Source organism: Stegodyphus dumicola, chromosome X2, assembly GCF_044657685.1.
Source record: "Stegodyphus dumicola isolate Sdum_Otavi_A_Nest chromosome X2, ASM4465768v1".
Classification (NCBI taxonomy): Eukaryota; Metazoa; Arthropoda; class Arachnida; order Araneae; family Eresidae; genus Stegodyphus; species Stegodyphus dumicola.
Window position 1 is genome coordinate 26,304,448 of NC_140781.1, and position 25,444 is coordinate 26,329,891.

Consider the following 25,444-nt stretch of genomic DNA (forward strand, 5'->3'; position numbering starts at 1 on the left):
CACTGACTGTGGCTATATTCTACATGAAAGAAGATGTTTTGGGACATTTGGTTTACGCAATGCGGTATAGACATTTCAACGGTTTATGAATATGGAATTATTAGAATTAGACTTTACAATCTGCTATTTAGATGACATACTAATAGACGAAGAGTCACATCGTAAACACTCACACACAGTTTTTCAAACGTTAAATGACTGTAGTTTATGGCACAGACATTTCAACACTTCATGAATAAGGTACTATCAGACTTATTATTCTGCTATACTAATCTCTTCTCCATTCAAAGAGTCACACCATAAGCACTTACACAGCTTTTCAAAGGTTAAACAACTATAGTTTATGCATCAATGTTGCAAAATGTATTTTTGGCACTTCTAAACTTAATTATTTGGGGTATAAAATCACAACTGAAGGAATAAGACCTCCGACGACGAAAGTTGATGCCATACAAAACACACCCGAACCCACATCATCAACCAGCTTGTGCAGGTTCTTAGGGATAATCAATTTTTATCACCCTTTCATCCCAAAGTGTGCCAAGCTTCAACAGCCTCTAACCTCAGTACTCAGTGGAATATGTGAAGTTGTAAAATACCCCTAACATGGACCGAAGATTCTAGCAGTGCATTCAAAAACCTAAAAAATGCACTTTGTCATGCTATGCTGGTTCATCCCTCAACTGACGGTACTCTATCTTTCACATGCAATGCTTCAGATACAGCTATCAGGGCCGTCATTGATCAAATTGACCAGGGAGAGAAGCATCCATTAAGTTTCTTCTTTTGCTCCTTAACTGACACACAGAGAAAGTACAGCACGTATGATTGAGAGCTCTTATCTATCTATACTGCAATAAAACATTTTAGGTATATATTAAGAGGAAAAGTCTTTCAGCATTTATACGGACCACAAACCTCTCACTTTCACTTTTCAACAAAATTCAGACAAAGCCTCTCCCAGACAAGCAAGACAATTGAAAGTTATATTGCTCAATTTTTAATGAATATTCACTTCATCAAGGGAGAAAACATTGTTGCTGGTGCTCTTTCCAGAATTAATACCATCTCCAATTGATTACACAACTGTTGCAGAATTTCAAATGATGAAGAGTTAACAATTTTAAAAAGCAATCCAAGGCTGAGAATGGCTTAGAATTCCCAATCCAGGCACCTACAAATCACTTTATTGTCATGTCACCACCAACAGTAAACACCCATACCCTCAAACTTTTGGCGACAAATATTTTCTTCTATTCATACCTCTATCTCATACAGGTATTAGAAGCACAAGAAAAATTAATCATGAAAATATTCATATGGCCAAATATCAATAAATATTGTCAGTTATGGTGTAGGGAATGCATGGAAGGCCAACGATCTAAGGTTCAAAGACATACAAAATCAGCTTTTATGGACTTCCTTGTTCCACCTGAATGTTTTCAACATGTTCACATTCATATTGTTGGACCCTTGCCTTCATATCAAAGTTTCAGATACTTACTAACAATGATTTATCGTTTTTCAAGATGGGGTTTTCAAGTTGAGGTCAGGACTGTTTCCTGGCCATGACAACAATTTAATGCTCTTTGTACGAAACCACTCTTTCGATATTTTGGGGGTGTGGCAAGTAGCAGAATCCTGCTGAAAAATAAACAAAGCATTGTTGGGAAAGAGATCTCTGATGGAAGGTACAAGTTTTGGTTCTAGAATAGTGTCAATGTATTTTCTGGCATTCAGTGTCCCATCGATGACATGAAGGTGACCAATACCATCTGCTAACATGCATGACCAAATCATAACACTAACTGGGTTCTTCACAGTTGCTTGAATGCAGTCAGGATGTAGCTCTTCTCCTATTCTACGTCTTACATATTTTCGCCCATCACTACCGAGTAATGATATCTTAGTTTCATCACTCCATATAACTTGTGACCACTGATCATCTGTCCAATTAATGTGTTCCTTTGCCCACTGTAATCTTTTTTTTTTTTTCTTTTTTTTGCTGAAAATTAAGATAAGGCTTTTTTTCGTGGAATTCTGCCTCTCATTCCAACATCTGTTAATCTTCTCCTGATTGTTCTTGAACTGACAGAAACACCAGCATCATTCAGATCACTTCCGAGGCCGCTGATGACATTTTTCTATCTTGGAGACATCGTCTTTTTATTCTTCTGTCATCAATAGATGTGGTGCACCTTTTTCGGCCTTTTCCTTCTTTGTTTTTTATTGAATTTGTCTCCTGATATCGTAAACAAAACTTTCGGACTCCAGATGTAGTCACTGAACCACCAACCTGTCTTGCAATTTCAGCATAGGGAAAGACCACTTTCTCGTAACACAATAATATTACATCTCTTTCTAGGTGTCCAATCTACTCTTTTATTTGATGTCAATACTTCTTGACTAAATATTAAAAATGTTTACAAAAATTCCTACTTGTAATTGCAGTGTATAAGAAACAGGTCATCCTTCTACAGAACAAAGCAAAATAATGAATTGTTTCAAGTGTAAACATGATGTCAGCTTCTACTGGCAGTTACTAACATTTGATTGGTTCTCAGAACAAGAACAGTGATTGGCCAGGAAAACTAGACATTACAAACCACTTCATAACTTTGTTTTTTATTTATATTAAAGTACATATAACTTTTTTTGTATTGCAAATAATTGAATTTTGTGTTTTGTATTGAATTCAGTAATAAATTCTTTTTAAAATGATATATACAAGTTTGCATTTTGCAAAACGTAACATTTTCTACAAGCATACAAAGTTCAAAAACATAAAAATTTCCAAAAGTGTCCACAATTTTGGCCGCCACTGTATATACTGACTGCGAGTTATATTTTAGTTTGTGCCCTGGATAAGAATGCAAACAGTGTTACCTCATAATTGCAGTTGGTGCATACTGTCTGACTGGACTGAGGAGTAAACTTTTTAGAATTTAGACAGGTATTAGACTGTATAATTTATAACCCACCATTATTGCATTGGGTGGCAAAATGTGTAGCACAGCCTTGCCTGGTTGGCAATCAACATGTTAATAATCATAATCGTTTTACTTTTAAAAACTAGTTTTGGCTTTCAACTACAGTGTTAAGTCCTTTGTGCCTTGATATGCTAGGTCATAGAAACTTTTATTTAAAAATATTGTATGTACAGACTTATTATTTTGGGGAATTCATTGCATGTGAGATAGTCAGGCATTTTATTTCATTTTATCATACTTACTTTTTTTAAATAAAGCTTTCAGTGTTGAGACAGTAAGACGGTGGTTGGCCAGTATACATAAATAAAGGTATTTATAATATTAGCACAATTACCTTGGTATATATTGGTGACTTTTATGGTGGGAAAGGAATATATGTACTACTAAAAACCACACATATATGGCATTTTAATTAAGCATTTGTCTTAAAAATCAACCAGTAAACCTACTTGCAAGCGGTTTTTTGTTTCTTTTGCTCTGTTGGAAGTTTCATGCCAATTGCTTTAAAAATAAATTCAAAACTATTGTTCTGTTTAGCGATTTGGGAGCAAAATACTGTGTTTCTTCAGAAAATCTGCTATAGCTTCTCCTTTTATAAGCAAATCCCACATTATGTTTTAGAATTGGGTTTGAAGCCAAAAATATCAGGCTTTGCATGTAAAAAATACAGCAAAAAGGACACATATGAAAATGACAACATTGCTTTTAAAACTGAAGAACTGTTATGTGCATGGTTGCCAGAATTTGACGCATTCTGAAATCTGGCAACTTCTATCGAGGTTGGTTGTTCTAGTACGTAAGTACGTAAATAAACTAAAAGCATCTGCATGAACAAACTGAAAACGCTTAATTCCCCCCTTCAGTAATTGATTGGTATGTTATATGCAGTTGGGTTAATGTAAAAATAAATTTGTATTTTATTTATTTCAGATTTACATACTTTCTGATTATCAGCAGCCCGTCTGTAAAGTCGCCAACTAATTTTTCACCAAGCTATATATACAAAAGGCAACAGCCGTTTTGAAAATGGTTGGCTTGCTAAGAATTCCATAAAAGAGCACTCAATAAATAAAATTAAAAAAAAAAAAAGCAAGAAACATTCATATTAAAATATTTACCTTTATTTATTTATTTATTTATTACTCCAGGTAAACAGTGATCTGTGTTCGTTTTAAAGATCAGAGAATTGCACAATTCATCATTGTGCACATTGCACATATTGGTGTTCTTTCCATGTTCCCAGCAATCTGGTTTTACTTAAAACTATAAAACTTTCTGATTATCCAAATGCTATATTTCTAAAGAAATGCAATGCTTTGCTTTTTATAATTCAGCAAACTTGACAGTCCCATTACAATTTTGTTATAAGGTAAAAAATATGCAAAAGCAAACACTAATCAGCAAAATGACCATTAAATTTAGAAGATGGTACTGAAATACATCTCTGTTGTGTCCATGTGCATACCTGAGTACCCATGTAAATACATTTTAATGTTGTCATGGGTTGTCACATATCTATTTTTGTGACACATTGAGTATTTTTTGGGGGAGGAGGTGCAGATAATCAGAAAGAACCTTTTATCATTATATTTCTGTATTAAGTTTTTTGAAATTAATATTTCCTATATATCTATAAACACACACTTCATTATCCAGATTAAAAAAAAATAATTTAATTAAAAAAAACATTTAATCAGAAGTTTAATTAATGTAGAAGGTATTTAGCATATATCTCAGTGTAACTTTTATATCCTAATAGTAATGCTACAGGAGAATTAATTTCAATATTTTAAATTCATTTTTCATTTATCTTTCAAATTTATAATATATACCCTACTTAACTTCATTTTTCTCATGTGTGTGAAGGAGAGTTAACCTGCTCAATTTAGTTACTAACATAATTTTATTAAAGTTTTGCATTGCCTATTTTGCTAACCAGGGCTGTAAAGTCGGTAGAGAAAATTACCGACTCCGACTCCTGGAAACTCCGGCTCTGACTCCGAATCCCTCATATATATGTAAACATATACACATGGGTTACAGCTTATTTTATTAATATAAAAGAAGTAATAGATGCTGCAGAAATTGATGGCATAGAAAATTATTTATATTAATTAACATTTCTTATGAAATGGAAAAACTGGCATTAGTAATTTCTAAGAAACAGTATAGTTTCGGCAAGATCCTCTTTTTGAGGACCATAGATCCAATTCGATAAAAATTCAGAGCTGAGAAGAGTCTTTCCACGCTGTCTTGGATTACGAAGAAGAGCTGTTAGTGTTAGGGCTACTTCTTTTAACTTTTCAAGATAGATTTTTATAACTTCTAAAAGTGGTGCCTTGCAAGAGCAATCATATTTCTCTATTTTTTTTAAAGGCCATGTAGAAATCTTGTTTATTTTTGGTCAGTTTTATATCTAAAGGCTCTTAGTTCTTTCATTCGCTTTGCCATAGCCTTTTCAATATTATCCAAATATTTCTCAAAATCTAATTCATCACTGGAAGAGGGTGATAGAAGACTCAGTTGCAGTGTCTGCAGTTTGACAGTCCTGATTTGAATACTCCACTTGTTCTAAGAATAATTTCATTCTTAATGAAAGTTCATAGATGGCTTTCTTTGCCTTTTTAATTTGTTTCTCATCCAACAAAATTCAGTGTTTCAGATCTACATATGTTGAACCCAGCAAGATCTCATTGTCTAGCAAACTAGTTTCTCTTTTCTTCATTGACGAAATGCAGTGCTCCAAAATCTGCTTTCTTGACCTTGGGCCCCGGGGTGCATCAGCATATGCCCTAGGCAAGTGGTCAGCTTGTTGCAGAACTCTTCTCCTCCCCCCCCCCCGGTGTTTAGTCCCCAAGCAAACTTGGTACTCATTTTATTGACCCATGAAAGCCTGAGTCAACCTAGCCCAGCTCGGGGATTGAACCTCTGATGTGTGGTGTAGCTGAGCGACACGCTATCTACTTTGCCACCAGACAGTTTTGAAGAAATGATTCATTCTGCAATAAACCCTCCATTTTAGAAAGAACAAGCATCACATTCTTCCATTCTTGCCTCCTGTTAATTTTTCAGATTGTAGATTTTTTATGGCTATATATGGTGTAGAAAGCAGAGTTTCCAATTCCGCAAGATCATTCCACAGTCTTTCTGGTAATGAAGCATTAGGGTTATCTACATCCTCTTAAAATGTTCTTAATTCAAACAACCTCTATATCATCAAATATGTACTTCCCAATCGTGTTACTTGATCAATATAGTGCAGAGTCTGAAATCCGGACTCATCGGGACTTCGACGATTCCAGATTTGGGATTTTTCCAGATATTACATCATCAGTTTAAATCTAGTAAGATGGCATGTAGAAATTATAAAATGAAAAATATGAAATCGTGATTTATGAAATAATGAAGTATTTATGATCTAAAAAGTATCAAAATTTACAAAACACACATACACACACACACACAAAAAAAAAGGGGGGAAGCTTAATATTTATTTGTTTAACTTATTAAACATTTCTTTCAATGTAAGTTGTTTAAATTAATTCATTTTTTGTGCGAATACTTTCTTTTTAATTCTGTAGACAGACATAATCTTTTGTTTAGTTACATTGTTGAAGTCCTGTAACTGCAGTTTCGAGAATTCTGATTAACTTGGCAATCGAAATTTTCTCGTTTTCAGTAGCTTCTCTGTCATTTTCTTGACTATGAAAAATTTCACCTTTGTTTTGCGATATCCAAAAACCTTTAAAATTAGCGGCTATCATCAAATTTAGCTATCCTTCACTATACATATTTGGCTATGCATCATGATCTTGGCGACTGACGGCAAGTTGTTCCGTTAAATTTTATCTTGGTTCTATCACACACTAAGACAATTAAGCCTGAATTATATTAGTTTAGTTATTTATTATACTTATGTCCATTTCTTGCATATGCTTAAGGCATATCAGAGTTCCAAATAAATAAATTCCCACATATGCAGTCAAAAGTCTTTAATCCGGACACCTTTACGCAGGCACATAGTACGTTTACGCATGCGCATTTTATGTATAACAGACAGTATAAGCTAAAAATTATCTAATTATCTATTTCAGTTAATGTTGCAGATTGTGTTGTTCCTTAATCTTCGAATTGGATCCGACTTATTATTTTTTGCTGACTGTTAGAGCAATTTTATAAAAGTAAGCTTGAACTTTCGATTATGTCAAAAAGAATTTCCGATTCTGGAGCTGCCAAATGATCTACAAAGCGAAAGCATGTTTCGATGTCCATCAAACAAAAAGTGGAATTGCTGCAAAAAATGGATAAAGGCATATCCTTTGTTTCTCTAACCATTCTGAAATCTGTTTATCAATTTCACGATGCTCTGGCAAGGGGGGGGGAACGTCGCGGCGTGCAATGAACTGGAAGTTGATCTGTCAGCACTATCCTTATCTTCAGGGCAGATGTTTTATTTTATTCGACTTATAATTCCTTACTAAATGTAGTATTTCATCACGATGTATTCCGTCTTTGATATGATTTAAATCAAATTCCTCGTCATTATAAATATCATGAATACACATCAAATAGTTTTCTGGTTGCAATTTTCTAATTTCGACTATGCGTAATGTATGCTTTAAAGCATGGGCCCATTGAAAGAAATGCTTAATAAAGTAAACAAATAAATATTAAGCTTTTTTTTTTTTTGTAAATTTTTATACCCTTTAAGCTATAATTGCTCTTTATTTCATAAATTATGGTTTCATATTTTTAATTTTATAATTTCTGCATGCCATCTTACCAGATTTAAATTGATGATCTATAATCTGGAATCGCCGAAATCCCGACGAGTCCGTATTAAAGACTTTTGACTGTACTTAAGCCTTATCGAGGGCAGGTGCTAGATATGTTATAGACCGCCTGATGTAGTCTGTGTGGGTCCTAAAGTCTGCAATTCCTTGCGGCCATACGAGCCCTGGCGCTGGTTCTGGGTTTATGTGAATAAAAAATCCTTTATTCTTAATTCAAATAGCCTTAAATGTAATCTTTGGGTCTATGAGTATCATCAACAAAATCCATTTTTAGCATATGGAAAGAAATTTTGGTAAATTTCCCCTCGTCTACATTTTTTAGCACATTTAACTTAAATCTATAGTCATCGCCAAGCATAATGTCAACATAAAAAGTTACCATACCATACTCGTTTATCATTCAATTACTAACATAAAATTGTTTAGGCATCACTACATGAGTCATTACTCAAGTTGTCATGTTTTGATAAACATGTGGTGATGAAAGGAAAGTATAATAAATAATGATTCGCCAGGTTGGCGTCAGATGAATGATGTATCTATGTGGAATGTTTCGGTTTGATATGTATGCTAAAAAGCAGATGCGCAGCAACGGAGCCAAACTAATGATCGTACAAATTTATGTTAAAATGTTTGTTTCTTTAATAACAAGGTATTTTATTTAGTGTCGATGTGAAATTTAGAATCGGCACTCTCCAGATATTTTTATTATGCGGTGGGGGGATTAAATGCGCATGTGTAAAGCCTAGGAGAAAAACGGTGGTGGTGATTTTGAGGTCTGGATTTTAGGTCATTCCGGATAATGGACATCCGGATTTCGGACTTTGTACTGTAATTGCTCCTTTTCCTTCTCGCTTTCTAAGAATGGCATCAATTTTGGGAGTTCTTGCTGCTATTGCTGCTTACCTAAATTTACCAATGAGATTTGTAACTAAATGAAGTAACTAAAGGAATCAGTTTAATCAATAATGGAAAATATCACATCCATCCTCCTCCCTTACATTCATTTATTAATATGTCAATAAAATAGAAAATAACTGTTTATTAATGCATTTAGTCCGTAAATAAAAATAATAACTCAGTCAGTCAATAATTTTTTTTTTCGATTCATTTTAATTTCATTTCAAATTCAAACTGTCCAACAAAAACTGGAGCCGGGGTCTGAGTCGACATTTTTTTAGCGACTCCGGCTGTGACTCCTTTTACCCCAAAATCTGCCTAACTCCGATTCTGACTTCATGACTCCAACTCCACAGCCCTGTTGCTAATAGCTTATGAGAGAAAAAAAAAAGAAATTATTATAAGTAAAATATTTACATTACATTTCCCTTGCATGAAAAGTAGTTATATATTAAATAAGGAGAAAAACCAGAAATATAATTAAAAATATCATATCATGGCCAGTTAAATTAAAGGCAAAAATTATTCAGCTTGATAAACTCTAGTTTAAGTCAGCTTTGCAAAATGATTTAAATTTTCATTTTAGAATATTTTTTTGAACTATTAAATCAGCTTTGCAAAATGATTTAAATTTTCAGTTTAGAGTATTTTTTGTAGAACTATAGAGTTACTTTGTTTGTCCAAGTTTTATTTTTTAATTTTGTAACTATCTTCATTTAAAATACGTTTTGAATGTTCTTTGCTTTTAGGCATTCAGTTGTATTGGTTTATTTTCCTTAAATTCGTGTAAATCTCTTTAATCCCCCCCCACAAAAAAGCAATTTTACATTCATTAAGTAGTTAAAATAGATAGTTCATAGTTTAAATTTTATTTTGGTTGCAGTTGTCCTTGTTTAAAATATATGTCTGAATATTCTCCGCATTCAGGCGTATTGGTGTAATTTTTTTTTAATTCGTATAAATCTCCTGTAAAAAAAATTAAATGATTTAAGTATTTATTAGTGTATTTTTTTCCTTTTATAATCCAGTTGGGTATTTTCCGTGGGCATAGCAAGCAGAGTGCAGAGAGATCCATTTGCTCCCCTGTCAAGAAAGACCCCAGTAAAGACCGTTTGTTTTTTTCTGTTTTTATATATTAATGGATGGAAGGCTGGTGAAATGTTGCTGTTTTTCTCACTGTTCTATTAATTTTCTTTTGTGCAAAAGCTATCGGACAGACAATTTTTAAATGTTCTCAACTTCAGAGTCAATTCTCACAGCCTGTCATGCAAATAACCAACAGTTGGCTTGCCATCTGGGATGGAGATGGCAAGTACATTCATGTCCATAAGTTAAGGATAATGCAAAATCAGGCAAAGGAAGTGTTAGAAGCAAAACAAATTTGACTTATTTGTAAAACTTATTTATTAAACAAAAGGTAAAGAGCAAAAAAAGATGCTATATGTTTGATATTATTAAACAAATTAACGATTTTTTCTCGCTGGAGCAAATTACAAAAAAAAACCTATTTACAAAAACCAATATTACATGGTTGGTATGATTGTTAATACATTGTATGTCTCCCAGACGATGCAATACAGTCCATACAACACCTAGGCATGCTGAGTATCAAATTATCAATCTGATCTTGAGGGATATTACACCACTCAATGCTCTCCGAAGTTCCGGTAGACATGTAGGAGGAGGTTGACGGGCTGCAACTCGTCGGCCTATCATGTCCCACACTTGCTCTACTGGATTCAAGTCCGGTGAGAATGCTGGCCAGTCCATACGGGTGATATCCTCCGATTGAAGGCATTTGCTTACGATGTTTGTACGGTGAGGACGTGCGTTGTCATCCATAAACACAAATTGTGCGCCCATGGCGCCCCGAAACAAACGTACATGTCATTCCAGAATGACATCCCAATAGATTTGGCTTGTCATGGTTCCAATTTGAACATGCTGGTCAGTTCTGGAACCCAGAATAATTCCACCTCAAACGAGCACTCCTGCACCATCGTAACGGTGTCAATGGTGTTTTCTTGGTGGTAACAGGTACCTGGAGCTCTCCATATGAATGTCCAGTGAGAATCAGACTGCAAGCTAAACCTGGACTCGTCGGAAAACATCACACAAGCCAACTGTTGCAGTGTCCACAATGCATGCTCTCTACTCCAGGCTAACCACAGGCGACAGTGAGTTGCAGTAAGTGCACTGATATGCTTATAAAGCAGTTATTGCATCGAAATGCTTATAAAGCGCCTGCGAACAATTTTACTTCTTTGCCTGTATTCCTTATATACCACTCTCTTACACTCCCGTCATTGTGACGTACCATCGGTGTCATCTGGTTACTTCCTGAAATTTGCAGATGATTCTTGAAGATGTGTGTCGTGATTTTACAGCTGATATATTTATTTTAGAGTTCGATTTCCGCTTGACTCCGAATTATCCTTAATTTATGGACATGAGTGTAATTCGTTTAATTCCAGGAGTTTCTTGTAGTCTGTTCATTGTCCATTATCTCCAAAAAACTGCTAAAACAGCATCCCTTCTGGTTTCTCTGTGAAAAACTAGTGACAGTAGCATTCAAAAGTTTTAGATCTATTTCTTGGGTAATGAGAAGTGAAAAGAAAATTGTTTATGATCTGATCTGAACATAGAGATCTGTTCAGAGAATACTTGTGCATGGAACTCAAGTATTTACTGTCGTTCATGACTTCGAGCGATGGTCGTTATAGCGACACGATGGGCGGCATTTGTTTGCCTTGTTTCCAAATTTGTGGTGGTAAAAACAAATATCCGGAGGAGGGCTTCATGATGTGGAGTGGTTGCACTGAAAAGGTTCAGCTTGGATGGCTACTAACTGAGCAACCTGTTTGGACAAATCTTCAATTTAAGCCTGTAACGCCACAATGCCTGGACCAGGAGCCTGCACTGCATGTGTTTCTGCTGGAATGGCCAGCTTGTGAATTTTATCAGTGATTTTGGTAAGATTTTTAAGTGGCTCGCTACTGGCCGCTAAAATGGCGTGCATGTTAGATGGGCGTCTAATCATTCATAATGTTTTATGAATGTTATCCCTTAGGTTACTGGTGGCTAAGTCTGACATTTTGGACAGCAATTGAAAAGGCCTCATATCACCCAACTGTAAATTGTGCAACAGTTGCTTGATTTTAACTGTCTCGGATTCTTCATAAACAGAAATTAATTTTTTTTTTTTAAGATATGTATTTGTCCATCGCCAGTGGATTCAAAATTATTTCACGAGCTGATTGCAGTATCTCTGATTCTAATGCGTCGATCACTGTATAAAATTGAGTTTCGTCGGCAGTAATGTGACTCAATTTAAACTGCACATCCAATTGAAGAAACCATAATGATGGGTCTCGGCGACAAAAAGGCGGTGGCTTAACTGCCACTCTCGCCAATTGAGAAGCAGCATCATTGTCAACCATTTTAGATCAATCAAATATGCACAATAATAATATGTATAGAATGTGCACAATAATAATATGTATAGAATATGCATAATAATAATATGTATAGAATATGTGCAATAATAATATGTATAAAATATGCACATTAATAATATGCATAGAAAAGTAATCAATATGTATATAATGACACAGTTTCTTGGTACTTGAAATCAGAGAAATTGGCAGCTCAAATGTAGCAGACGATACATATATCCTCTAAAATTATGACAGAAATATGTTGACTCTCCGGAGTGCGGCACAGCGTTTGAAATCACAGGTGAAATGTCTTACTTGAATATCATCACACTGGATAACTTACTGTTGCTCAGAATTTCGACATATAAACTCGATATTCGTGCAACATTGAAGGTTGCTATTCGTAATAAATATGAGTCACCAATTATGGTAGTACAATTTTTGAGGAAGATCGTTAATAATACTGACAACAGAATAGAATAAACATTATTTTTTTTTGGTTGCTATGAGTTACCAGACTGTCAGTGTTGAGTTGTAGTCGGCAAGTCGCCACATTGACTAATAGTGAATTATTGCTATTTCTTAAATAACTCATAAAATATTGAAGAAGGTTAAAATAACCTTTTTATTTAGTCTTAAGTTAACAGAACAAGCACAGCTTGTACTACACATGGAACTTCTACTTCTTATAAATATTTAAATTGACATAATAAAGTTCAATTGAAACATAGTCTAAGACTACACATAAAATAGACAAATTTAAGCTGCTCAGATATTTTACTGCTGCATATTTTAAAACACCAGCTAGTGAGAATATAACTTTTAAACAGAGGTGGCAAGAATCCTAACAGCAATATGTACTAACCAGGAGATTCATGAGATAAAGATTCAGAATCCTCAGCTTAAATATGCACAAACCTAATTTGTATTCTGGGGAGGGATGCACAAAGGAAAAGTTATAGTAATGATTTAAATCATGATAATTGGTTAATAAACTTAAGATACCTTGAAATGTTACAGCATAGTTTTATGTAATATCAAGTGTTCTTTTTCTTTCAGGACAGTTATTGCACCAGTCATAGAGACTTTGGGTGCGTATTCAAATTTTTGGTGTGGAATGACTGAGCAGGTGATTAATTATACTTATTTGAATACATAGCTCACATTAATTTGCTTTGCACATTAATACATAACTCACTTTAATTTGTTTTGTCTGCTACTTATTTGTGAATACAATTAATAAAAGCTATATTATTTTTCTTTTTTAATTTATGATAAATATTTAAATGTTTTAGTGGTGGAAACTGAAAAGATGCATGAATTTGCTTTTTGAGAAAATGCATATAATTATAATAACCATTGGCTTCTTCATAGATCATCTCTAAATATTTCTGTCTGTAATGTTGATGCATGTCTTTGAATTTCATGAGTTTAAAAAGTGTATATGTCAAGTAAGAAAAATATATGACCAGCATATATTTTTGTCAATTAAAAGACAGTCATAAATAGCTACTAAAATAATTAATATAGTTATTCATTTAGTCAGTCATGTCTTTATTTTTAAGGGTTATTATAGGAGAACTGAAGACTACTTACCAATCCTTGAACGAGAAAAAATTGGCACATTTGAAGTTCCAATGGTGCATTCTGCAGTGCTGGTAGATTTGCGTCATAAGAAGTCACTCAATTTAACATTTGATCCAAAAAAGATTGCTGGTTATTCTGGGCCTGTAGATGACATCATAGCTTTTGCATTTTCAGCAAAATCATCTGGTATGTTTCAAATTATATGTGTAGCATACATTTTTTGCAATGTTTATCTGAAAGTTTATGTTGTTTATTGCTTGAGTATCTGTCTGAATCTGGATGCTGTCTAACACCATTCTATGTGCTGATTATCTTTTGCTCAAATCCAGCATGATTTTTAAAGACAGTGCTGGTTTATTTTCATTTTCTTTAGTTAAAATATCTGTTAGTATTTTAAACATAAAATAGCTTATACATTAAAGAAATATAAATCAAGTGAATAAATCAAAATTGTACATCAAAGTCAGATCAATAGTAATAATATAAATCGCAGAATATATAATATAAGAAGGCAATATAAACCAAAGAAACATGCATCTCTAGAATACCATGCTATAAAAGTAAAGGAAGACCTGGTTATTTTATCTGACTAATTGTATTTTTCTTTGTCTGTCTCTCTGATATACATAAGGTTACTCAAAAGTAAATGGAATGACAACATTACAAGCAACATTATCAGCATGACTAAGGCAATTAGTCTGAGGTGCTGATTTGTGTGTATTCTAGTTTTCAGCTTTCTAACCATCTTTGTGATGTGTGACCATAAAAATCAAGTGTGTGCATAATTTTCTTCTTGTTGTAGAAAATTCAAAATCAGCTGAAATTATACTTAGGAAAATCTTATTGCTTTGAATAAATCAAAAGTGTACAAGGTAGTTTTCCGGATATGTCATGTTGAAGCTGCTTTAACTTAGACATCTACTGATGAGCAGAAATGTGGAAACATTGAAAATGAATGAAGGGCTAGTAGTGAAGAGTACAGGAAGATTATTTATTAGATTATTGAAGAAATTCTCTCCATCTGACAACTCCTGAATGAGAACAACATGCTGTTTGTGGTTCCCTCATGCTACTTACAAAATTTTCTTCCTTGGTAAATAAAGAAAGCTTTCAAAAACCAGTACACTGAATAAAAAGAGTAATTCAATGATGTACAAGGAAAATACAGTGTTTGCCTTGAATAAAATTCCATGTTAAGAGTTTCAGAATTGTTTCTATGATTCCAGCAATAGAGAAAACAACGAGAAAATTGTTGCAGTGCTGATAAAGAATACTTATGGGAATCTAAAACTATATTATAATTGTTTAAAAATAATTCTGTTTTTTTTGGGGGGGGATGCCTACTTATATTATACTTACAGGGTTACCAGATTGAAGAAATTCCGTATACAGTACAAAGTCTGTAATCTGGACGTCCATTATCCAGAATGATTTATAATCTGGACCTCAAAGCCACAAACTTTTTTATTTGTATGCTTTATGCATGCACGCATGTGTGTTAATGCGTGTTTACGCATAGGGAGGATGTGTCTCCAGATACATAAAAAATGCTTGACATAATTTATGGCCAGCTACCATATTTCATGGTGAGGATGATGAAGATGATAGCTAAGAATTTGAGGGTTTTCGGACATCGCAAACTGAAAGTGAAATTTTCCAGTTATTAGATTTTGTAAAGAAATGTGGAGAAGCGGTAATAAATGAAGATGATATAACAGAAGTTTTTCATTGTGACGACAATGCCCCAATCATCAATCAATTAATGGACGACGAAATCTGTAGTATGGTTCTAGGTCCAGAAAATACCGCTTCCCTTAGTGAAGAAAGTGACAGAGAGGTTATTGAAAACGAAAAAAATTCGATTGACAAGTTAGTCAATATTCTCGACACAGCAATTACAGGACTTGAACAGTGGAACTTTGTAACTGAACAAGAAATTATGTCTGTTTATAGAATTAAAGAGAAAGTATTAGCACAAAAAATGAAGCAACCTAAACAACTTACATTGAAAGAAATGTTTAGTAAAGTAAACAAATAAATATTAAGCTTTTTTTTGTAAATTTTGATACCATTTAGATCACAATTGCTCTTTATTTCATAAATTACGGTTTCATACTTTTAATTGTATAATTTCTGCATGCTATCTTACCAGATTTAAATTGATGATCTATAATCCGGAAAAATCCCTAATCCAAAATTGCCGAAGTACCGACAAGTCCGGATTACAGACTTTGTACTGTATTTAAAATACAGAGCTCTATATATTAAAAAAGTTCCAGGACTCATGAAAAGGTACAGAAGGCACTATATCTGCGAAACCAGTGGGATAATGTGCAACCACCTTTAGACATGCATATCAAATAGTTGCATTTTCTTCTGACTAGTTCTGACTAGGCAATGTTCATTTGCATAGGGACTGTGTGTATGTCATTGTCATTTGGAAAAAGGGGCAACAAATGAGCATCAAATTTTCTGTTAAATTGGGTAAATCAACCACAGAAATGTATGAAATGATTAAATCTCTGTGTGGTGATGATACTATAAGTTGTTCACAAGTATTTCAGTGGTTTTTGAGGTTTAAAGGTGGAAGAGACTTGACTGAAGACTGTGAAAGATCAAGCCATTGATATTAAAGTTGAAATGATGAAAATATTGAGTGTGTGCAAGCGTTGAGGATTTGAAGGGGGGAAGAGAGAAACCGTGTATGCCTTCTGCCACACAATCTGGCTTCAGAACAAAAAGAACACCAAATTTCTTGCTGCAAAAGTTGATTGTCGTGGCTGATCAGGATCCAAATTTTCTGTAAAAAATTGTCACTGCAGATGAGACTTGATGTCTCAAATGTCAAGACAAAACACTGAAGTGATGTCAAGACAAAACACTGAAGTGCCGAGTGGACAAGCCCAAAAAAGAGTTGGCCAATGACAGTTCACACTTTGAAATAAATAATGAAAACAATGCTGGTCAACTTTTATGACAGTCTGAGAATCAGTTTCATTATGAAAGTTCCATTGTGACTAGGGCATTCTACAAAGATGTTTTGATTCAACTTCTGAAATTAATCCTGCATGTGAGATCTCGTTTGTTGGAAAGTGGAAATTAGTGCTTCTTAAACGACAATGCATCATCTCACAAAGGAGTCCTTGAACAACATTTTTTGATGAGAAGGCAGATTGTATGTATCACCTACCTCCATTCTCTCTAGATCTGTCCCTCCTGGAATATTTTTTATTTCTTAAGTTGACACTGAAGATGAAGGACCATCAGTACGAATTGATAGAGCAGATTGAAGCAGCTGTACCATCAGAACTCGACCGTACTGGAATGGATGCATTCCCAAAGTTGTTTATGGATCTGCATACTCATTCCACAAATTGTATCGAATTTGGAGAAGATTGTGTAGAAAGTTTATATGAAGTGTAAGTATATGGTCTGTGTGCGATCAGCCCTGAAGCTTTTTCAATACGATGTGTATATGTATGTGTGTGTTAGTGTATATATGTATACACACACACACCCATACTAAAAGTCCCATGATTGGTCTTTTTTTACAGACTTAAGCTAAAATTACAGAAATGATGCAAATATTCATGTTTCAGCATTTTTAAATTAAAAATTTTTTAAAATTATTAAATCTAATGTTTTATACATTCCTTCAATCTCTGTACTTATGTGTAGAAAATATTTTTACTCATTATAAAAAATAAAATACGAAAAGTGTGACCATCGTACAAAAAAAATTGACTGAGGTATTTCATTTTAAATTTTCAGATCATATTCAGGAACTGTATACAAATTGAAGAGCAAGAAGTTTTCATTTATATGTAACTGAAAATAAAATATTTGTGTAATGAAAGGATTCTGGTGTTAATATATTTAGTGACAAGCATTTCTTTGCAAATTGTCGTGAAACATACTGATGAATATAAAATTTTTCAAAAAGGACATCTTATTGAGATTCTTAAAGATTAGTGTTCTAGAAAAATCGAGCAGACTTCAGTATTGGTGTACAACCAACTCATTAAAATTGTGTGCATAATTTAAAAATATTTCTTGTTTAAATAATGATGTATGGTTATTAGTTCATGATTCTAAAGTAATTAACCTTCTTGAAAATGATAATTTCATATTTTTATCATTTGATTGCATGAAACGTTTCTCATCATACCAGTCGTAACAAAATTAAAAACTATTGCACATTAATGTGTAACAAAAGCATATAATTTTGAATTGATTTAAGGGGGAAGTGTACTTCAAAGTATTCAAATTTATTAACTGACCCCTCAAGGGAAGCAGAAAATGATGTCAAATGTCTTGAATTTTTAAATTAACCCTTTCAAGACGGGCGTCCCATATACGTATTCCCTAAGAACGTCTCTTACAGCCGGGCGTCCCATTCACGCATCGCTAGAGACTGCATTCAAAGGACGGGTGATGCGTATACGCATTTTAAGCTGGAATGTTTTTCTGAAGGCCACTAGATGGCATTCTATGTTCATTGCTTTTGAAATGAACACAGTTTTAGGTTCCTGACTTTGAGTTTGATATATTCTGTCTGATTTTTGTATTTTGCTCATCAACTGTTGCGAGGGTGGGGTGGGGGAGCAAAAGCGTAAACAGAGGTGGGCTCTTTAAATCGCCGCGTGCTAATATAAATATTTGTGTGTCTGATTTATATCCAATTCCTTTTTTTATTCTATTTTTCCTCTACTATATACGGTCTTTTAGGGTTAGAAGACAGCCCAGTCAGTTTTGCATTGATTCAGATATATTCCCGTTTTTTCTCTTTTTATTTCAGGAAGTCTCACCTCCAGTCTATTATGGCACAAAGGCATTATTTATCAGAGGAAGAATACCTTCGTATGGTTAATGAACCATTTACTAACGCAGATGAGAGTGATGATTCTTTTTCTAAAGAGTTAGAAAGTGATACTTCTCTGTGCTTCGAGATTTACCACACTCAGTCTTCATTTTAAATTTTGTTGCTTCGTACTGTAAATAGTGTTAAATAAGTTGTTTTATTAATTTTAAACTTTATTGGTGGATTTTATCAATTAAAACTTTGGAATAATTTGAATAGCGCTTCCGAAAATTATTTTACAAAATAAGGAAATTTTTAAATATATTTTTGTGTAAAATAAAGAAAAATACGTTATTAAGTGCTAATTTTTAACATATGTAAGAGCTAAAGTAATAATCTAAAATGATACCAAAAATTACAACGCTAGAAGTGAAAATTTTTTTTTTATAAAATTAGGCTTAGCGATGCAAAACCTCCGTCCTGTACGGTGACTGCATGACTGCATTCGATTCTCTTCCGTCCCGCACGAGCATCATAAACAAAAGTGCGCCGTTGCGAAAAGGTTAAGGACTGTGGGTCAGATACATAAACAATAACCTAAACAAAATGATTGATTATAAATAAAATTCTACAGTATTCACAGTAAGACGAGCATTAACATCAGCACAGCCTTTGTTTTAATCTGGAAGGCAGCGGACTGCAAGCCAAATTCTCAAACTCTCGTACTAACAAAATGTTAGTTAATTTACTTCTTCCCTTTCTGCCCCTTCCACAAGTTTTGCTTATTCCAGAATTTATGTAGATTAGGGTTGTAACCAGTTTTACTCTAAAGTGGGAGAATCTGCAGTCTGCTGTCTTCCACATTAAAACAAAGTCTCTGCTGATGGCTAATGTTCGCCTTGTAACAAAATCCTGTGAACTAAATTTTGCCATGATTGTGTTATGACTATTTCTATGATGAAATATTTACACAGTGTTTATCTCCATTTGTGGCATAGATTTGTCTTAATAATTTTTATTGTCTCAACACTTAATCTGTATTTCTCATTTGTTTTGTATATCTCATACTGTTCATAACAAAAAAAAAAAAAAAAAAAAAAAAAAATTAAAAATTAATACCACAAGGTATTAGTGAATGTCATCTGATACACCATTAGTAATAACATTCATGATTCTGCTTTCCTGTGAGTGTTGTGGCAGTCCTTGAAGTTGTTCCACATGCTTTCAGAAAGATACAGTATTTTATTTCCCCATCTTTTCAAAAAATTTTGTTTTCAATAGACTATAGTAATGGTATATGTAATAATTCTAGACTGTATTAGTGGTATATGTGGTCATTCTGGATTTTTGTTTTATTGAAACACAGCAATAAATAACTAGGCATAATCCGCAAGGCTTAAAACATAATTAGAACTGATGTTCTTGGAAATTACTTTTTGTGTCATTTTGACTTGGGGGAGGGGAGCAAATGACTCATCTCAAACCCACTAAACAGAATTTTCATGCAAAATCAGGGGCATCTTTTTTGGAAATAGTACACTGTTAGCAAGTTTAGGCAAATACAGTTAAATATAGCATTTTTTTTAATTGCTAAGGGTGGGGATGGTTTTTTTAAATCTTAGTGCCTGTTTTAGATCAATTAAAGCTTTTCCGTATTGCATCATTTTTTTTCTGTATTGCATCATTTTTATCATTTCTGTATTGCTTTTCTGTATTGCATCATTTGTATTGCATCATTTTGAACTACAAAAAGTTCTCAAGCTGACACACTCCTAGAGGATGACACAGTGCAATGGCTGTGTCAACGATGGTTGGAACGAGAAAATGCAGCAAGGGGTGGGAGTCCAGCCAGAGTGATATCACCATATGTGGATTAGTGCATCCGCTGACAAGCGGTGGCACACCCTCAAGCCAGTTCTACCTCCGTTCTGCAGCATGGTCAAGAGACCTTGGATGTTCCCATATAGACCAGAACCATGTGCCGTCGATTGGTAGCTAGAGGCCTGCACTCTTGGCGTTCATTAAGAAGACTCAATGAGACCCCACATGAAGTGCCAATGTCTGCAATTGTGCTGGGCTCGAGTAATGTGAATGATGGAATGGCACAGGGTCGTATTGTCAGATGAGTCACGTTTCTGTTTCTCCAATGATAGTTGGCACATATGCGTGTGACGTCGATGTAGTGACAGGTCCAATCTGGCAGCAGTTGTGGAATCACTTGTCGTCATGATTTGGGATACAATTGCATATAATTCCAGGTCACGGCTAGTTCGTATTCAGAGCACTATATGGCCCAACCATACATGGATGATATGCTGTAGCTGGTGACACTCTTTTACCTTCAGGGGGTGCCCAATGCTCTTTATTAGCAGGATAACACCTGACCACATACTGCTCGCATCAACCAACGTTCTCTGCTAGTTGTATAGATGCTTCCCTGGCCACCATTCTCTCCTGATCTCTCACCAATCGAGCACATTTGGGATGTGATTGCACCCCATTTGCAGACTCTGCCACAGCCACACTCAGAAGATGAGCTGTGGCAAATGGTTGACAGGGAATAGCGCAGTTTCTCAGGACGCCATCCATAGTCTCATTGACTTTGTACCTAGATGTGTTGCTTCGGGTATTGCCGTCCATGGTGGTCCTACAACCTACTGATTGACATTGTTCTCGGTCTATATTATACATACCATTTCAAAATAAAGATCACTTATTGTTCGTTTTTGTCTCTCTCTGTTTGCTGAGTTTCATCACTTTCCGGCCACTTCTTGGTGTTGCATTTTCAGTGCCAGGTAGCCTATTTATATGAATTTTGTTTAAGAAGTCAGTTTACTGCTTTATGCTTTTACTGTATAAAGTGGGAATTATAAATTTGCTTGCATTATTTTAATTGAATGTTACATACATATGTTCATCATCTTTTAATACACTGTGCTAAATATTCTAATGAAATTATGCAAAGGGAGGTTTTATATGCAGATGTAGTGTGGTGCATGTTTGTAGAGATCTGAAGTAACTAGGCCAGATGAATAAGAAGACTTGAAAACTTTAGTGTGCCAAAATTCTTAACAGGGGAGAAATATGACAGATCACTAGAAATGCTCACAGAGCAAAGTGTGAGAGCAGAAATAACTGAGCAGCAAGTTCAGCACTAGAGTTATCTGTAATAAACTGAGTCTCAATTAAACTACTACTGTTGTTTTACAGGCACTCACAGTCTCTAATTCACACTGTTGCTCAAAAAGGAGGCTAGGCACTTCTAAAACCCGCAAAAATATTTCATTCTTAGGTTTTAAAAACACACCTTTTTCCATAAAATTTGAGAATTTCCAAATTTGATGAGAAACCATCAGTATTAAAGTCCACTGCAGGGATATTTACCTGTATCTTCAGTTCTGTTCTATTTAGCCTTATAAATCCACTATCATTTGACTCAGAAATAAAAGCTGTATTACATAACATGTAAACTTATACAAACATAATAAATTGGTACAAATTCAAGAGTAAATACAACAGAAAACAAATGAACATAAAAGTTTCTAGCAAAATGCACTAAGAAAATGAATGTATGCACAACAAAGCAAAAATACTTGGAAAGCAAATTGCAAACAAATAAACTCAAATATTTTCAAAAATGCACAAGAATATTTATGTCAGATTTGTGATATGGAAACCACACAGCTTATTTTACCATTGGAATTATTCTTTTAAAAAGAGATGCATGATATCTATTATAACTGCAAGGATAGTTTTGGCAATTATTCCCAAAGTTCTTAATTATACTGTATTCTGATTCTTAATTGTCTTATATTTTTCTGCATTCTTGTTTGCTCTTTTTTATCAGATTAATCAGTTTGACTCAAAAGTTATTTAATCCTTGTGATATTCTTACTTTCATATGAAGAACTCTGCAATGTAGTAAAATCATAAATTGAATCGTAATTAGAAATTTTGTATTCTCTTAGGTTGAAGATTAAGATGTTTTAAATTCAAAATATTTTAGGTGTAAAAATGTTTGTTACCAACAAAGAACCATTTGGATACATGCTAGCTCCATTAGAGAAGGAGAACAGCCTTCAAGATGACAGAGATCAACTATTAAACTTGAAAGTGGAGATAATGGGTTTGTTTCTTTTGCCTTCTGTTCAGTCGTGAGATGTAGCAATTCCTTTTTATTAATGAAAATTTTCTTTACATTTCTTTTTATTAATAAAAATTGTTAGATTTCTTTTTATTAGTAAAAATTGTCAAAATATATCTTCCTGCAGTTGATGAACCTAAAGTGTATGTTTCAAAGCATCTTGAACATTTTCTGCCAACAAGAACACGAAACACTTTAGGATTTGATCAGGTGAGCTTATTTCATGCGTAAGATAGTCTTACTTTTTGTGTTTTTTTTTTTTTTTTTTTTTTTTTTTTTTTCTGACATTTGAATGTTGTAACACTTAATTTCAAATTAGTCCCAAGTTGAAATATAGGAATTATAATCCTAAAATTGTCTTATAGAAACTAATGTAAACCATATTCATACAACTCAACCCAAACTTATTAAAATCCACATCCCCTGGTTATACATCTGAATATCAATGAAAACTGTTAATAAAGCTTTTATATGCTGAAATAATCATAAATATCTTTTTATCTTTAACAGTTATGCACATAATGCAATTATACTGGTTTGCAAAAGTTAAGCAGCAAACTGAAAACTGATAACTCAAAAAGCAAGCAAAGTGGATGAAACTTTGTAAAATTATTTAATATATATCTTCTAACTTAAAAACAGAAGAAAATATTGTCCAAAATATTTACATTTTATGACATCAACAGGAACATAAAATTTTTTTAATTCAGGCAAACAAATTAAATACAAAAAATTGTCGTTTGTGAGTACAATCACATTGAACAGCAATACAGATCTGGCAGCAATGTCTCATTCTGTTTATGATGTAAATGAGCTGCATGGGTAGCAATTCCCATTGGTCAAGTAAAGCAGTTGTAACTCATATAGGGTTTGGGGAGGAGGTTTGAGGCCAGCAATGTGCCTCCTCAGAGCATCCCACACATGAAGAGTAGGATTAAGGTCAAATTAGCATGCTGCCCTTTCAATTTGAACTATAGTTTCATCTTCAGGAAATTGCAGCACTAAGAGAGCAGTGTGTGAGAGAAAATTACTTGCTTGCAAAATGAAGGTATCGCCAGTTGTAGAGCAGATGAGCGAACAGTAGGATTCAGTATGTCCTCTCTGTACCTCTGAGCATTCAGAGTTCAGTGTAGGAGAATACATACAGGTGTTTGCATCTACCTAAGGATACTTTTATCTATACAAGAACGCTAGCTTCTGCAAAGTTATCTCTTTGTCATATGTTATACAGAAGATACCAAGTGTTTACTTCTCTCCATATGTAAACACATTGAAAATCACTCTGTAAAGCAAAGCAGGTCTCATTAGTGAGAAAAACAGACCTCCACTGATTTTCAGTCCAGTGTACATGACTATATAGCCAATTCAAATACTTTCTCCGAAAGCGGGACGTAGAGTCTACCTAGCATACAAACCTCTTTCATGCAGCTGTTAATGTTGAGGCTGATACTGTGCTGCCTGTAGCAGAAATAAGTGTTGGAAAATATGACTTATTGTAACCCTTTTTCTGCATCATCTCTCCTCCTTGAAATATTTATTAGGCTTAGTTCTTATTTTGAAGGGATATAGTAGTTACTTCTACTTCTTTTTTTCACTGCCACTGTTTGTGTTGAGAATGGACTGTTTCCGCCTAATTGAGATGCAAAAACGAAACTTGATGTTACGTCATCTGGAAAGCCGAGTCATGCCGATAGCTGATTGGTTGTCGTGAGATGACGTCATGCCTACTTCTGGTATAAGTATCTCGCGTCGCTCTGGCTCAGTCCTTCTAGTTCTTGCTTTCTTGGCTTTTGTTTGTGCGGTTTCTAGCCCCTATTGAAAGACATCTTGTGATGCATGCAGTCTGAGGATAAGTTCCAAGGTTCCAGTCTACAAGAAGACTTTTCCTGAATAAATTCCTTGGTTCCTGTCTACAAGATGACTTTTCCCGAATAAGATGACTTTTCCCAAATTTCCCAGTTCCAGTTTACAAGATGTCTTTTCCTGGATTCTCAAAAGAGGCTACAATGTGAGTGACTGCCGTGGGCGGCATCCATGTTCTTCATGAATCCGGCATTTAACATAAGTTAGCGGCGATGTTTTACTGGGCTATGATTCCTCGTGTTCAACTACAGTGAGCAGAGTTAAGCCGGATTTAAGTGCTCTCAAGGACTTAATTTAATTTTCAGGTGCCTTTTTGATCATTAAGCGTGGATCTATTGACAGTGTAGCTAATTTCATTTAAAACCGCATAATTTCTGTTTAGGATGCGTTTTTCGCGTATTGAATGCCAATATTTTGGAGACTAGGTAAAATACTATTTAATATATGAAATTTTGATAATGATGGTTATATTATAATTTCTAAGTTACTGATATTGTTTAAATTTATTCATTGTGTTTTTATTTATTATTTATTTTTTTATATTGTTAATAAATTGGTTAAGTTTGAAACCTTTTATTGTCTTCAATGTCTGCACAACATATAATCTTAGGGAGCTTCTATTGCTACTGCTGCTAAATGTTTAATTTTATAAAATTTAAACTTTGCTTTTGCATCAATAAGTGCAAAGCTAAACTGAGACGGAGTTAGAGTCCTGTTGCAACATCCACTAAGTGGCAAATGTGGTCAACTGGAGAAGTCGTAACTCTTTGTGTACCTTTGGTAGGGCTTCAAGAGATTGAATCAGTAGTTAGAAATTGGTTCCGCAACTGGCTTACCGTAGAACAGTCAAGATTTGGTCATTTTGCAATGCCAGACTATCGCTGACCTGCTTCTAGTTGACCTATGGCTCTTTATCACACGTCTGATTG

General features: G+C 34.2%; 1 protein-coding gene across 2 annotated transcripts in view; it reads left to right on the forward strand.

The window, feature by feature from the left end:
• LOC118199875 (glycosyltransferase 25 family member-like) overlaps positions 1-25,444 on the forward strand; it is a 92,403-nt gene that overhangs the window by 40,882 nt on the left and 26,077 nt on the right. For both annotated transcript variants that reach the window (XM_085809419.1, XM_085809420.1), the window contains exons 4-7: positions 13,180-13,249; positions 13,686-13,893; positions 22,515-22,634; positions 22,780-22,862. In XM_085809419.1, the coding sequence (XP_085665545.1) occupies positions 13,180-13,249; positions 13,686-13,893; positions 22,515-22,634; positions 22,780-22,862 (481 nt within the window). The remainder of the gene's footprint in view (positions 1-13,179; positions 13,250-13,685; positions 13,894-22,514; positions 22,635-22,779; positions 22,863-25,444) is intronic.